Source organism: Rhinatrema bivittatum, chromosome 18, assembly GCF_901001135.1.
Source record: "Rhinatrema bivittatum chromosome 18, aRhiBiv1.1, whole genome shotgun sequence".
Lineage (NCBI taxonomy): Eukaryota > Metazoa > Chordata > Amphibia > Gymnophiona > Rhinatrematidae > Rhinatrema > Rhinatrema bivittatum.
Genome location: NC_042632.1, coordinates 28872324 through 28888639, shown reverse-complemented (window position 1 = coordinate 28888639; position 16316 = coordinate 28872324). Strand labels below are relative to the sequence as shown.

Sequence of the window (16316 nt, the reverse complement as noted above, 5' to 3'; positions counted from 1 at the left end):
TCCATCTGAGGCCGCTCTGATTTCAGAGCGGCCTCGGAGGGAACGGAGGCAGCCTGCACGGCTCGGCATACGCAGGCTGCCGATTTTGCGCAGCCTTGCACGCGCCAACCCCAGATTTTATAAGATACGCACGGCTAATTGCGTATCTTATAAAATCCGGCGTACTTTTGTTTGCGCCAGTTGCGTGAAAAGTACGCGCACGCATACTTATTTAAGATCTACCTCAGCGAGAATAAAAAAATAAGGAATTGTATTTGGCAGAGTTCTTTAGATGAGCTACAAATAGGAACAGGTAGCTGTGCAGCCTTCTTTTTTTTTTTAGAAGATACTATCTCATAAAAAGGAAGGCCTATGAGGAAAGTATTTCCTGTATAAACTCTTTTCTTTATTTCTATCTTTGTTATCACAATAACTAATTGTCTTGATTAATCTATGTAATCTTTATGGGTGCTATGTACTTATTACTGATATTCACATTTGATATTATCTTTACTGATCATACTATTTTCTACTATTTTCTACAATTTTTTTATTATATTTATATTCTAAAAGATACCCCATCTCATTCGAAGTCAAAGATCTCGTAATCTTTCTTGATAGTGAAATGAACTTAAAAAGGTGGATAAATAACATAATTAAAGATGGTTATTTTAAGTTAAATGTTTTAAAAAGGTTAAGACTCCTTTTACATAAAAAAGAGTTTAGAACAGTTTTGCAAGCCCTCATTTTCTCAAAAACAGACTATTGTAATGCTTTATTGTTGTGCCTGCCTGCCTGCCTCTTCCATCAGACTGCTCCAACTTCTTCAAAACTCAGAATTCTAACACTAGAATGACTGAACATATAACCCTGATCTTAAAAGAACTGCACTGACTACTTATCATATACCGTATTCAGTTTAAAACATTATCTTTAATCCATAAGACCCTTCACAATGATAAAGTTGAATGGCTTACTGCAGCTTTACATTTCCATACCCCTCAAAGAACCACAAGATCAGCAGACAATGGAACTTTACCAATTCCATCCCCTAAATCAGCACATCTAAATACAGTCAGAGCATTATACATCATTGGGCCACAATTGTGGAACTCCTTAATGCAAAATTTAAGGCTTGAAACAAACATTAGGACATTTAAGAAAGGAATCAAAACATGGCTATTTCAACAAGCTTTTCCTTAACCATAAAGTTCAAGTTCCTGTCTTAATATCTCATTGTTTCTATTAATCTTAAATGTTTTCTTTAAAAATTTTATATGCTTTTATTCTGTTTAAATGTTTTATTAAGGAATTTTATGTATTAATGATTTATTTTGGAAATGCAAATATTCTTAACTGTGCATTTGATAAATTGTAAGTTGATGTGATGTTTTATATGAATGTCAGTATATACAAATCAATCAATAAACAAAATATTTAGTAAACTAGGTTTTGCATTTTACAAGATTTTGTGTGTGTGTTCTATGACATAATATACCACCATTCAGTCCACCTTTCATATTTGGCGTACATGGAACATGATATATATCACATCATAGTAACACTTGTGGATAGGATTAGTGGTTGTTTTCTAGTTTGTTAGATATACTCAGAGAGTGATAAAAAGAATACATGTCCTTCTTGCCATTAATACTGGGATCATATGGGGGTCTAGCAATAATCAGGTTTTTGATAGCATGTCTGGTTGGATCAGTCACGAACAATTTAATGCAAAATTGGAAAATGTCAGGAATTGTTTTCAATCACTTTGGATCCTTTTGTTTGATTGTTGTCATGGCTTTGATTGTGAGCACACACTTCAATAGGGTGCTACTGAGTTACAGCATTGAACTAAAGAACTGCTGTCTGCCCAAATCCCACAACTAGACTCTGCTCCAGTTCCTGAATTTAAATCCCAGTGTCTGTCTGCATTTGCAGATGCAAAAATTCAGAATTGGGTCACAAAGAAACAAAACATTTCTCTAGGGAGGCTCTTAACAATTCCATTCTTGCAGAAGCAATTACCAGTATTGAAGTTGTAGAACCTGAGAGGACACAGGGAGCTGAAGAGTTAACTGAGTTTGCTGATAAGGGAAATGGAGCTAGCAAAGAGTAGGGGAAGTGGAGGCTATGCAAGAATGAGTATGTCTTTCATACACAAATACAAATAGAGGAGAAAACTCATTTAAATTAATTGATTTTTCTGTTTAAAAGTTATAAACAGGCTGACAGAGTATTAAGGATTTGTGGAAATAAGGTGATTTTTACAATAAATGAATTTGATTTAGTGAATTGCTTAAGTATATTTCATTCCATTTGGACTGAAGAGACATCTGCAGCTTGTCAAAGTAACAGCAGATGATGTATACCCCCTAATGGCTGACTTCATGCAGAAACTTGTTAAGTATGGTTCTGAAGAAATAACATTTGGTTTCACACTGGGTAAATACTAGGATGTGACCCAGATAAGGAACGTGAATGCCTCTGATCAGGAGAAAGAACAGTTGATTTATCAGTTTTCCTGAATATAATGTATGATTTGCCTAGACTTCTATTTTTATTTCTGCCTGTCTGGTAATGAAACACCTTTACTGGTGAGATCCCACTACAAAGATAAAAGTGCATTCTTCTGGTTCTGAATCAACAGACTAGAACACCTATCATGTGATTAATTGTGTTCATAAGTTGTTTTTATTTTTCATCCCTGTAATATATGTAATACTGAATAGAGTGCAACACCTGAAGATTTATTTTTCCTAGTTATTCCATTTGGTTTGTTTTTTTTAATAGATCTGTTTTATTTTTGTTTAATTTTGGATAGTAAAATGGGAGACATAGATAAGGGATTGTACATTATTATATATTAATAGTGTGCATAGGGATTATTAGATAGAAGTTATTAACATTTATCATAGTTTATTACTTAATTTGAATATTTTGTTCATCTTATATCAGATATTAATCCATAAAAACACATACATCTGACTTAATGATGGGAGTGCAGAAGCTTTCCTTCAATAACAGCTTTGAGAGTGCTGTGTTGAAAAAACTGTACATGTCACTTGTCATTGATATGAGTTGATGGAGGGAAACCATCACATTGCAACAGAATGGCTTTTTGAATTCTTCATTTTATGGACTGAAGTGCTCACAATTTATGTATAAGCTTTGCTTTCATGTTTTCTTGTTCCATGGGGTGTGGTCTTACTTAGAAGTTGTTTTTACTTTGTTTCTTAATTTGAAATGTAATAACTGATCATCATTATGAACTATTCTTATGATACACTTAGTTAATATTTAGTTACATACTTACTTGCAAATGCCACTATTTTGATTCTTACACACATGATAAAGTCTGAATTGGTGCAGTTTTATTGGTCCTTAGTTGCTATTCACTGTGTTCATGCTTCGCAGAATATGCTATCTGCATGTCCATCTTACATTCAGATAGTAATTTTTTTTTTTCATTTTAGCAAGAACTAGAATACATTTTTGAAACAAGGGTTTGTTTTGTTTTTCTCTTCTTGCACCATTGATGGGTGGGGGGGTGATATGTAATACTCCTCAGTTTAACTCTTCAAGATACCTAAAAAGTAATGATTATCAAGCTGTGCACTGCCAGTGGGAGATGCTGATAAGCAAGGATTGAGACTATACTTCATTTCAGGGAGGAAAGACACCCAAAAAACTGCAGATGCAGAGTTTTTGTTACACAGGCTATGCTGAGTGAAGTAAGTCTGACATTGAACACACAATGAAAGGTGGCCTATATTCATTCTGATGAGCCAAGTATCCCTTGAAGTCAGAAAATGCTAACCACATACAACTACCAGAATGGAGATCACAACAGGTGACAAAAGATACTGAGATCAATCACTGGAGATGCTCCTGGCAGACTGAAGGTACACTTTGCTAAGTTTTTAAATTGGCCAGACATATGGGTCAAGTAAACTCTAGGGGCACTTGCGTTTAGATGAGGTTTAGATGTTATTGATGAGGGTCATCTAACCAATTCCACAGAGAGTGCAATGGACTAATGAAATTTGATTTCCCCCTTTAGTGAAGGTACTTTTTATGTTGCAGACTGAGTTACAGGATGTGGAACTGCTGAGGGGATGGCTGGAGATAGAAGAGAGGGAGAGAGAGAGAGAGAGAGAGATTGATTAATAATACTTAATGAGAGGATGATACAAAGAAATTTATATTGTTAGTTTGGATTTTTTACCCGGTGTTTTATCCCTCATTAAATTAAGCAGGAGTCACTGCTGAAAGATGGTGGGACACATTGTTGGGTTGCTAGCCTATTTGTCATCAGAATGAATCTACAAGCTCTGACACAAGTACAAAGATATAAAAGACACTAATGCCACACATTTTGGTGTTGGTCTCTACTGTTTTGGACTACCTTTATGAACATTCTATACAAAGGACTTGTTGCAATGTGGACCCTTGACCCAAGGTGGGGTTGATGCTACCTACAGGGGGCGTAGCCCTCTGTAGGTCCCCGCCATTGGCAGGTGGCCCAGGGTGATGTGGAGACCCTACCGGGCCTTCACCACTACCAGCCCTCATTCCCTGTGGATTGACCCCTTGGGTGCCGGGGCTGGCTGGACTTAGGCATGTTTGCCTGGAACCATCTGTGCGATGGTTCCAGGCAAACATTGGGTGAATGCAGAGTTGAACAGAGGAATCCAGGAGACTAGCCAAGGTTGGGGCTTGTAGCAAGCATGGGAATCCAGGAGACAAGCCGAGGATGGGGCTATCAGCAAGCAGGAGAATCTAGGAGACAAGCCAAAGTCAAGTCAGGTAGCAAACAGGAGAATCCAGGAGACAAAGCCGGTCAAGCCAGAGGAGCAGTCTGAGGAGCATAAGGGGAACTAAAGCAGGAGCAGAAACTGAAGTGGAGTTGAACCAGGAACTGAAGTGGAGCAGGATCAGCAACTGAAGCAGGAGCAACACACTACCCACGTGGAGCTGAGCCATTGCTGAGGCGATTCTGGGAGGGCTGAGCTGCTGTTATATACTGCCTTCTGCTGATGTCATCACATGGGGCCATGGGTGAGTTTCCTGCTGCGGCCCCTTTAAAGGTTGGGGTGAGCCGCGTGCACCTAAGGGATCCCGTAGGAGAAGGCACGCCAGCATCAGATTGCGGAGAAGGAGGGTGGCAGCAGTGGCCTCCTTGGGCCATGTCCGTGGTGTGAGGTACACGGGCATGGTGAGGGGTGAGTAGGGCTGGCCATGGAACATGGTAGCCAGCTGGTGCAACAGGACTGTTTGGTTTGATTGCTTTAACATTTTTTTTATATTGCATTTCACATGCTTAGTATTAGACAAATATCACATGATATGATAATTATGGTAGCATGTATATATGTAGTAAGTATGAAATAATAATCCCTCAGAATTTAACCCGTGGGATAGTATTGACCTTTCTTAATTATACCATCTCATATTTGGTATATCATAGAATGCCCTATACCATTAGCCTTATATATTTAAATATTTGTACTGAATTAAGAACAATGTACAATATACAAAGCAAACTCTTAGTAGTACCTGGGTGTTTCTTCTCCAAGTCACTACCCTTTGACACAGATTAATCTCCCACCCTATAACGCTGTGAGCCTATCAAACAGTTATAAATCAATTATAAATTACCAGAGGGAAAGTATAATCATTGAGTACAAAACTTCTGGCATACGGGGATAGAGATTGCAAGTATGACTCCCAGATCAACAAGAACATTTGTCTGCATTTCAATAAATCAAGCTTCTTCATATATTTCTCATTTATGCACATTCAGCGTATATTGTTCCTTAATTGTGTAATACTAGGGGATCCTCCATCAATCAACATTGTAAAATAACACATTTGGCTAATAATAAAACCTTGCAAATCCAGAGTTTGGTGTATTTGCACCTATTGCAATCCCAGTCAAACAATCAAAAAGAAGAGTTTGGGCCTGCAACAGTAAAGAAATCTCTGTGACTGTTTGTACATACTGAATCAGAGCATGCCAAAAAACCTGTATCCTGGAACATGAACAAAAATGATGCCCCAAAGTGCCTGATTCCATTTTACATTTCATACACAGGGTGGAAGGAGAAAGCCCCATCTGATGTGCTTGTAGCGCAGCAGAAACTTATACAACATTGCCTGTAAAGTAATATTACTAGTTAAGGATTTTATTTTCCCAAAATTTCGTTCGTACTGGAGCACCGATAACAACAAGGATAACTCTGATTGCCAGCCTCTTAACACTGTAAGGGGTAATAGCATGTGGAAGATGCGTGGCCAATTCCCCCGAAACTAATAGCAGTCATCACATGCAAATGCATGTTGATGAGCCTATTAGTTATTACCCCGGAATACTGAAAGTAAAATGTGCAGCCAAGCTGCACATTTTACTCTCAGAAGTAACATTAGAAAGCACCAGGAAAATGTACAGAAAAGCAGAAAAAAACTGCTTTTCTGTACACCGTCCGACTTAATATCATAGCGATATTAAGTCAGAGGCACCAAAAATAAAAAAAAAATAAAAATCTGCCAGCCAGTCAGCGGGTTCGAAAATGGACACTTAATTTTGCTGGCGTCCATTTTCTGAACCTGTGGTAAAATTAAGCGTCGGTTGTCAGACCCATGACAGCTGCCGCTTCCACTAATGAGGCGCTAGGGACGTGCTATTGTCCCTAACTCCTCTTTATTAATGCATGGATTAATTTGATTAGAATATCGCATGCCCAGGAGATGTGCCTGGGCGTACGTTGGGAGAGTGGGCGCTCAATTCGGAGTACTGGCTTTCCCGCACGTTTTATTGAATGGCCTGTTAAACTGTTGGGAAGGACTGTCTCCAAAAGGTACTCCTTGGTTGTGTGGATTACCCCGTAGATGTTGAAGTAACGGTTCCATAGACAGGATATATAGCAAGGGGGAAAGAGGGCAACCCTGTATTGTACCCCTGCTTATTGTAAATGCAGATGAGTGAGTGCCATTAACCTGTATGTATACAAGCTTGGGGGTCTCGATACAGCAGTTGAATCACTTGGACAAAAAAACTCTCTGTCCCAAAGGCTGTAAAGGCTCTAAACAAATTCCCATTCTAGGTGATCAAATGCCTTCTCCGCATCTAAACTTAATAGAAGAGAAGGCCTTTGGATCCATTGACACCATTCTATAGAGGCCAGAATTTTCCGTATGTTGCAGATCGCATAGCAGCCATGCATGAACCCCACTTGTTCTTCCTCTCCATTAGCCTTAATGGCTAACTATACATATAGTAATTTTTCTTGTCAAGAGGATAGAAAGTTAGATTATTTTCCATTCTGCTTGAATTGAAAATGTATGCTTATCTGCATTCTTTCTTTATGCTTATTTCCAGATTTTTAGTGAGAAATGCATCATGTGTTTTGTAGTCTTTTTTTTTTCCACTGATCATTTATTTTTCTAGTACATTTTTAGGATTTAGTTCTCCTTTTGCTAGAAGCAGATTGGTACCTTGCCACCTACACAAGCCACAGTGCAAGGTCACATATATAAAGTGCAGACATCACTTAATTAAATTATAGGAAAGCACTTATTTGGAGTGAAACAGGAGATAGAGAGTTAACAGTTTTGTGTCAAATGCAAACAGCTCTCTACTAGTACTGATGGCGGGTGGCAATTGGAAGCTACCTTAGATTAGCATAGACTGAACATTAGTTTTGAGGATACACTTTTAGTTTTTGGACACCACATTTCTGAAACATGATAAATAGGAATTGAACAATAAGAGTGGATCCTTAAAGGTTTAAGTGTCCATAATTTTAGAATTATTTTTACATTGCAGTGTTATCACAGAAAAATATTATCATTCAATTAAGAGAAATAACAGCTACTTTACAGGATCATAGATTGGCCCTGAATTTGTTGTTAATAATACCAGGTGGCCCATGTCATACATCTCAGAACATTTATGGGTGTTGTGTAAAGGTTATTGAGCGTGCACATATAATTCTTAATTTAACTGAGCATTTAGAAGACAATTATAAACTATCCCCTGACTAGTTAGTTGAACCAGAGTGATGAAAGTTTTTATTTTTATGAGAGCAAAAGTATTAATCTATTTCCTCATAGATTCTCATGTTGTATTACAATGGGCTTTATTACAAAGGATTATTGTTTGTCTCATGCCCATTAATGTATATACAGCACTACTTAAATCAAGAACTGAGAACTCATAAGAAAGAGGGCACATATATGCTAGTATGACACATGATATAATTTTTATGAAAGTAGTGAGAAAAACCTCATTTACATTGGCTTGCTATTATACTATAAGGTATCCTTAAATCCACGTTTTTCATGACAATCTTTTCGGTGTTAGTTTGTTCTAAGAGATGGGGATGGTGTATTAAGATTATTTTAGGATGTTATTTTTAGATTCCAGGAAGACTTTGCATGCAAAGTTGGGGTTTAGATTAGATCAAACAATCCCCAATAATTGATAAATGTGGATCACTATATGTACAATGTACAGAGCTTAGCATAAGGGAGGCCTGAAACTGTAGCATACTGCTTGTTACTAATGAGCTGAAGATAAGCCAGGATACTCTGTTCTTTCTACATTTGTTTTTGTAAGAGATAATGCTGGGGAAGGCCTGTGTTTGAACCTTTTGGGAGTCAGGCAGTACCAGTTTTTTTTATTTGGTCATAACTTAATGAGCTACAGAAGGCTATTGTCAGAGACATGAATGCAAGTCAGAGCACTTAATACTTGCAGACACTGGATTAAAGCCAGAGATAATTAGAATATAAGGAATTGCATTGGCAGAGTTCTTCAGATAAGCCACTGATGTAAGCAGGTAGACAGTTTGTGGAGTCTTTGACGTTGTACAGCCTTCCATTTTTTGAGAAGATACTATCTCATAAAAAGGAAGGCCTATCAGAAAAGTATTTCCTTTTCTTTATTTCTATCTTAGATATTGCAATAACTGCCTTGCTTAATCTATGTAATGCTTATTGTGATGCTTTGTGCTTATTGCTGATATTCACTTTTGGTATTGTCTTTATTGATCATACAATTTTCTACCAATTTCTATAATATTTAGTAAACTAAGTTTTGCTTTTTTACAAGATTATGTGTGTGTTGTGTGTATGTTCTTTCATAATCAGGAGGTAGAGTGGCAGGAGAGGAGCCTAAAGCCTTTCAGATATTGAATTTTTAACTGCGGGGGACTAGGCAGTACACAACCTTTTCTGTCTCCTTTCTTCCTTAGGATCCATATTTGCCTTATAGGTCCCATGTTTGACAGCCATCTCCAAGACCCAGAAATTCTGGCATAAGTGCCTGTGACAAAAGGTAGGCTCTCTCATTCAAAAGTCCAGTACTTTGTCCTACTATCTTTCTGCACTTCATCTCCTGAGCTCCCTTCCTTTTTTTTTTCATGTTTTCTACTTAGATTCTGGAAGTTGCTGGCCTCCTTACTGTACTTTCTCCTTATATAGTTGCATTCTGTATCCTTTGGTATTATCTGTGCACCCTCTGAATGAATCCATATAGTCTTGAGAAGCTATCACAATGTGGATGCTGATGTGGCTGCTTATACTGTCTGTATATGAAGACAAACATTGCAGGATGTGAAACATAAAAGGTTGCAAATAAATAAATAAATATGCAGAGGACAAGGTCATTTCTGGTTGCAAAGATGTGTTGAGTGGTCAGTCTTGTCATCCAAGTTGAATTGCAGAATACATGGTAGATATTAGAGATGTGAATCGTGTCCTCAATCGTCTTAACGATCGATTTCGGCTGGGAGGGGGAGGGAATCGTATTGTTGCCGTTTGGGTGTGTAAACTATCGTGAAAAATCGTTAAAATCGTGAGCCAACCCCCTAAAACCCACCCCCGACCCTTTAAATTAAATCCTCCACCCTCCCGAACCCCCCCCCCCAAATGCTTTAAATTACCTGGGGATCCAGCGGTGGTCCAGAACGGCGGCGGTCCGGAACGACCCCTCAATTGAATCCTTTTGTCTTCAGCCGGCGCCATTTTGCAAAATGGCCGCCGCAAAATGGCGGCGGCCATAGACAAAAATGATTCGACGCAGGAGGTCGTTCCGGACCCCCGCTGGACTTTTGGCAAGTCTTGTGGGGGTCAGGAGGCCCCCCCAAGCTGGCCAAAAGTTTCTGGGAGTCCAGCGGGGTTCAGGAAGCTATTTCTTGCCGCAAATCGTTTTCCGTACGGAAAATGGCGCCGGCAGGAGATCGACTGCAGGAGGTCGTTCAGCGGGGGTTCCGGACCGCCGCTGAATGACCTCCTGCAGTCGATCTCCTGCCGGCGCCATTTTCCGTACGGAAAATGATTTGCGGCAAGAAATCGCTTCCTGAACCCCGCTGGACTCCCAGAAACTTTTGGCCAGCTTGGGGGGGCCTCCTGACCCCCACAAGACTTGCCAAAAGTCCAGCGGGGGTCCGGAACGACCTCCTGTGTCGAATCGTTTTTGTCTATGGCCGCCGCCATTTTGCGGTGGCCATTTTGCAAAATGGCGCCGGCTGAAGACAAAAGGATTCAATTGAGGGGGCCGTTCCGGACCGCCGCCGTTCTGGACCACCGCTGGATCCCCAGGTAATTTAAAGCATTTGGGGGGGGAGTTCGGGAGGGTGGGGGATTTAATTTAAAGGGTCGGGGGTGGGTTTTAGGGGGTTTTAGTGTGCTGGTTTTCCTGCCCTCCCCCTTCCCCCGATTTACGATTTTTTAACGATAAATCGGGGGAATTGGTATTGTATCGTGGCCCTAACGATTTTTGACGATTTAAAATATATCGGACGATATTTTAAATCGTCAAAAAACGATTCACATCCCTAGTAGATATTAGGGAAAAATGTTTCCAGTAATTTAGTTAAAAGGTTGATCTCCTTTGCAACCTTTGTATGCAGATGTAAATGGGTATTTGGTTTATGACTCATATTCTTTCCTTTTCACATATGATGGTGGTTTCTGCAATTAGGTTGGATAATACAGGTCCTCTATTATTATTATTGGTATTGGAAACAGGAAAGTTCTGGTGTATTGGAATCCTTACTGGAAGATATCCATGAAAACCAGGATGAAATTAAGGCCATTATTACAGAATGCAGAATATTTCCAGAAGTGGAACACTGAAGAGACATTTGTTTCCTGTGCTTTCACAAAAAAAAGTGTAACTCACCAACACCTGCTTAAACTGGCATATGCTACATGTGACCAAATAAATAAATATATAAATAATTATATAAATAATTTAATCTATATTCTGTCTTTTGTGACACTTCAAAGCAGATTACCTTCAGGTACTGTAGGTATTTCCCTATCTCCAGAGGGTTTACAATCTAAGGGCCTGATTCATCAAGGTATTCTCCCATAGACACAGAATGGGACAAATGCGTTAGTGCATCAGGCCTTAAGTTTGTACCTGAGACAACAGAGTAAAGTAAGACCTTTCCAACTGAGAAATGCAGCAGTATGCAGTAGATATGACAGTACTGTGTCTTTAAAACACTATTAATGACAGGGCATGCTTATTTTTAAGAAAATGTTCCTGATATATTTTTACTTATAGTTTGAATGAACCAGATAGATTAAAAGAAAACAGTGCATCAGGAGCCCATTCCCATGATTTTCAGGCCGATACAGTACAGCACAGTGCACTCCGGCACTATTAGCCCGCGATTGGCCGAGAGTTTGACATGCTATTTTTACCTCTTATAAAGTAAGGGGTAATAGAATGTCAAACGCGTGGCCAGCTCCCCCCCCCCCCCCCCCGAAACTAATAGCACCCGCAACATGCAAATACATGTTGATGGGCCTATTAGTTATTCCCATGCCATACAGAAAGTAAATGTGCAGCGAAGCCACACATTTTACTTTCAGAAATTAACACTTGCCCAGAGGTAGGCATTAATTTCTGCCGGCACCGGGAAAGTGTACAGAAAAGCAGAAAAAACTGCTTTTCTGTTCACTCTCAAACTTAATATCATAGCGATATTAAGTCGGAGGCCCCAAAATTTAAAAAAAATTCAAAATCGGCCCACAGCCTATGGGTCGGAAGTCGGATGCTCAATTTAGCCGGCGTCCATTTTCTGAACCCATGGCTGTCAGCAGGTTTGAGAACCGATGCCGGTATAATTGAGCGTCAGCTGTCAAACCCGCTGACAGCTGCCGCTCCTGTCAAAAAGGAGGCGCCTCCTTTTACTGTGGGCCCTCATTTGAATACTTGATTGCGCACCCAGAAGAATGGCCTGGACGCTCTCCTCAGAGCGCCGGCTCTCCCGCGGGTTTTACTGTATCGGCCCTTTGAGAGAAAAAGAAAACAAAAAAGTAATTTTTCCTCCTATAGGTTATAATTGTATCAAACTGGGCAAATGGAACACCAGGCAGATTGATGTCTACATGGAATTGGAGTAAAGGTATTCAGAGTGGAGCCTTCTAGATGGTGAATAAATGGCATCTGTCTAAAGAGTGAATTGCCTATTGTGGAGAGAAAATTGCCAATGGAAAGTTGAAAAGGGCTCCCTCTCCTACTTGCTTTAAATATATGTTTTTGGGCTCTTTTGAATATCTTTTGGATTAAACTAGCCTGAATAGTAGCTGATTATTTCCTTTTATGACAAAAAAGATATTCAGGAAATCATGCTGTAAGTTGATATTTGCCTCCTGGAGGACAAAACCAAATATTTTAGACAACTAAGGGGGTCATTTATCAAAATGCGGTAAGGCGTTTTCGCATGCGTTAAGGGCTTAACGCATGCGAATAGCCCCGTTTTCGCATGCGATACGCCTGTAATGCATGCGAAAACGTGTTTACCGCATGCGATGGCACCATATCGTGTGGTGCGATGCAAATTTAAAAAATGGGAGGGGTAGGGGCGGAGAGGGGATGCAAATCCAAAACCTGGGCGGAGAGTGGGCGGGGTTAGGCTGCCTGCGAAGAGGTATCGCAGAGCCATAACGCCAATTTTAACAACACCTCTTTCAGATGCGTTAGGCTCTGCGATACCTCCCGGGACCTTGCGGTGAGTACCTTCGGCATTTGCGATGCGGTCCCTTTGCATACCCCACGCCCCTTTTCCTATCGCATGCGGTAATTACCGCATTGTGATAAATCCAGCCCTAAGTTGGTAGTGAAAGCAAACAAAATTATTATGGTTCTCTTTCCTTTTCTGATTTTATTTAATGACCAAGTGCATTTTAATATTTTAGATTTGTTGAAATCTCCTCCTGCTTACCATTCTCATTATTGTGAATCTAAATAAATCATCAGGCTGCTGTGCTTTACCTCATCAAACTTTACATGGATATCACACTTAGACATGCAAAATATAAGTGCAGCAAAAAATCTGAAGGGTAAATAGAGGGAAAGATTTTTAAATGTATGTGTTTGGCTATAATAAAATGTATGCAACTTTAATTCCTATAAGGAAAAGATATGAAACTACCATCAGTGGCCAGAGTCAAGAGACAGGAGGGAAAACGTTTCAAAGACTTTTACAAGTGCTTCTGTTTTAAAGTAACTGTCAAGCTGATAACTAGTGTTATCCATTAATTGTATTAGAAAGAAGAAAGCTCACCTGATTGATGTCACTCTCTCCACTACAAAAGATATCTAATGCATTTCCGCACTCATTGGATCCTTTCTTCTCGGAGAGCTGGTGATAGGTAAGAGTGTTTGCATCACATCCTGTAGGGAAATTCAGTTGGCTTTTTCCAGAGTCTGTGCTTAAACAAACATCATGAGAGTAATTCTGGAGAAAAGCCCTGACGCCATCTATTCCCACGAACTGAGAGGTAGGAACAGCAGCAAAATGAACATTGGAGGAGTGAAACATCTGCGAAGTCCTCCACCTGCGGATCCTGAGTACCACCAGCACTATTATAAAGGTAAAGAATAAACAGGAAACAGTAGCAATGGCGATCACCAAATAAAATGTGAGGCTTGATTCGTCATCCCTAGATGAAGATGATGAAAGGCCACTTAGATCAGAAAGTACTTCTCCAAGGCTGTCAGCCACAACCACTGTGACAGTCGCTGTGGCAGATAGAGGAGTCTGACCATTGTCCTTCACTAAAATGATAAGAGTTTGTATAAATGCGTCCTTCTCTTGAAAAAAGCGAGTCGTTTTAATTTCTCCTGTGTGAAGTCCAACTGTAAAAAGCCCATGATCTGTAGCCTTAAGCAGTCGATAGGACAGCCAAGCATTTTGTCCAGAGTCAGCATCAACAGCCACCACTTTAGTTACCAGATAACCCGCTTCGGATGAACGGGGTGCCAACTCTATTCCAGTGGAACTATCAACGGGCAATGAAGGGTATAAGATTTCAGGAGCATTGTCATTTGTATCCAATATGAAGATAGTTACTGTGACATTACTACTGAGAGATGGGATACCCCCATCTTTAGCTTGAATTTGTATATGGATTTCTTTGATTTGCTCATAATCAAAAGAGCGCATTGCGAAGATAACGCCAGTCTCCGAGTTCATGGAGATATAGGACGACAGAGGCAACTCGCTGACATAACTTTCCATCATCGAGTAAGAGACTCTAGCATTCTGATCCCAATCTGCATCTGTCGCTTTAGCACAAAGTACTGAAGAACCCGTGGGATTATTTTCCATTAAGTAAACAGAATATAATGGTTTATCAAAAACAGGTGGATTGTCGTTTATATCTGAAATCAGCAAATGGATAGTTTTGGTTGTGGAGAGAATGTTAACCCCATGGTCTTTAGCTGTAATACTTATGTTGTATTCTGAAATCGTCTCCCTGTCAAGGTATCTGTCAGTTGACAGACTGTAATAACTACCAAATGACGTCTTTATTTGAAATGGGAGCTTATCCAAAATGAAGCAATTCACTTTTCCATTTTGTCCAGAATCTCGGTCATGCACATTTAACAGAGCGATTAATGTTCCAGGTGGACTATTTTCTGCAACTGGGCTGAAAAGGGATGTGATTGTAACTTCTGGTGCGTTATCATTCATATCAATCACTTCTAATACGACTTTGGATCTAGCCGACAGGCCTCCACCGTCCTTTGCATTAATCTCAAATTCATATAATTCGGATTGCTCAAAATCCAGATTCCCTATTATTGATATTTCCCCAGACTTAGAATCCAGTTGGAATATCTGGAAATCTGTGTCTGTATTTCTTGTAAATGAATAACTTATTTGAGAATATAATCCTTCGTCCACGTCTGTAGCGTTTATAGTCATCACCACAGTACCTAGAGGCAAGTTTTCCCTGACACTCATTTTATAGAGGGATTGATTAAAAACGGGTGCATTGTCATTTGTATCTGCAACAATGACTCGGATTTGTGCCGTGCCTGATTTGACTGGATCCCCTCCATCTTTGGCTGTGAGAATAAGATGATGGACAGCTTGTTCTTCTCGGTCCAGAGAGTCCTGCAGCATCAGCCTTGCATAGTTTACACCATCAGCTCCCATCTGGACCTCCAATGTGAAGTGTTTATTTTTACTGAGATGATAATTCAGAAGAGAATTAATCCCCACATCTGGATCCTGAGCGTTCTGCAGCAGAAACGACATTCCTGGTGCTATATTCTCACTGATTTCTAACACCGTTTCCTCACTTGAAAAACTGGGTGAATTATCATTGATATCCTGGATTTCAATTTCAACTGCAAAGAGTTTTACCATATCCTCAGCGAGAATCTCTATATTTAGCAAACACTGAACTATTTTACCGCATACCAGCTCTCTATCAATTTTTTCGTTGATACATAAATGTCCGTTTTTCAGGTTCAGAAGAAAGTACTGAAGCTTACCTCTTGAAACAATGCGCACTCCACGAAGCGGCAACTCCATGCTATTTAGACCTAAATCCTTCGCAATATTTCCAACCGACGAGCCTACTTCCATTTCCTCAGGAACAGAGTAACGAATCTGTGCAAACCCCATCCTCCATACTGAAAGCGCTGCCAAGCAAAGCAGCAATCGATCCTTGAAATCCTGGACTGTTCGAGCAACTGCCATTTTCATGTTACTGTGGAGTTTCTTCTACTTCTTTTGGATGTGGTTGTTCCCTTCCGTTATTGGTAAGCCTCTGGTTGGTGCGGATGTGGACTGAGTTAAATCCCAACCGCTAGAGCCAGTGGGATTCCTCTTCGTATCTCATTTTTTTAGTATCTGGTCTGTCTGCGTTTGTTTCCTGTGAAGAGCTGGATTTGTTATTGCATTTCTGCTCCTGGTTGGTGAACAGCGGCGCCCAGAGGCTTAAGTAATTATTTCCATAGTTCGAATCCAAATAGATTTAGATATTCTTATCTTTTCAAGATCGCTCTATTTTCGGTTTCCTCA

At 39.9% G+C, this 16316-nt stretch overlaps 1 protein-coding gene across 1 annotated transcript; it reads right to left on the bottom strand.

Moving 5' to 3' along the window:
* Nucleotides 1–13430: 13430 nt before the first annotated feature.
* LOC115080030 (protocadherin gamma-A12-like) lies at nucleotides 13431–16116 on the bottom strand. Its single transcript, XM_029584045.1, has one exon. It carries the CDS (start codon nucleotides 15996–15998, stop codon nucleotides 13527–13529), a length of 2472 nt encoding a protein of 823 aa, XP_029439905.1. The 5' UTR covers nucleotides 15999–16116; the 3' UTR covers nucleotides 13431–13526.
* Nucleotides 16117–16316: the final 200 nt, after the last annotated feature.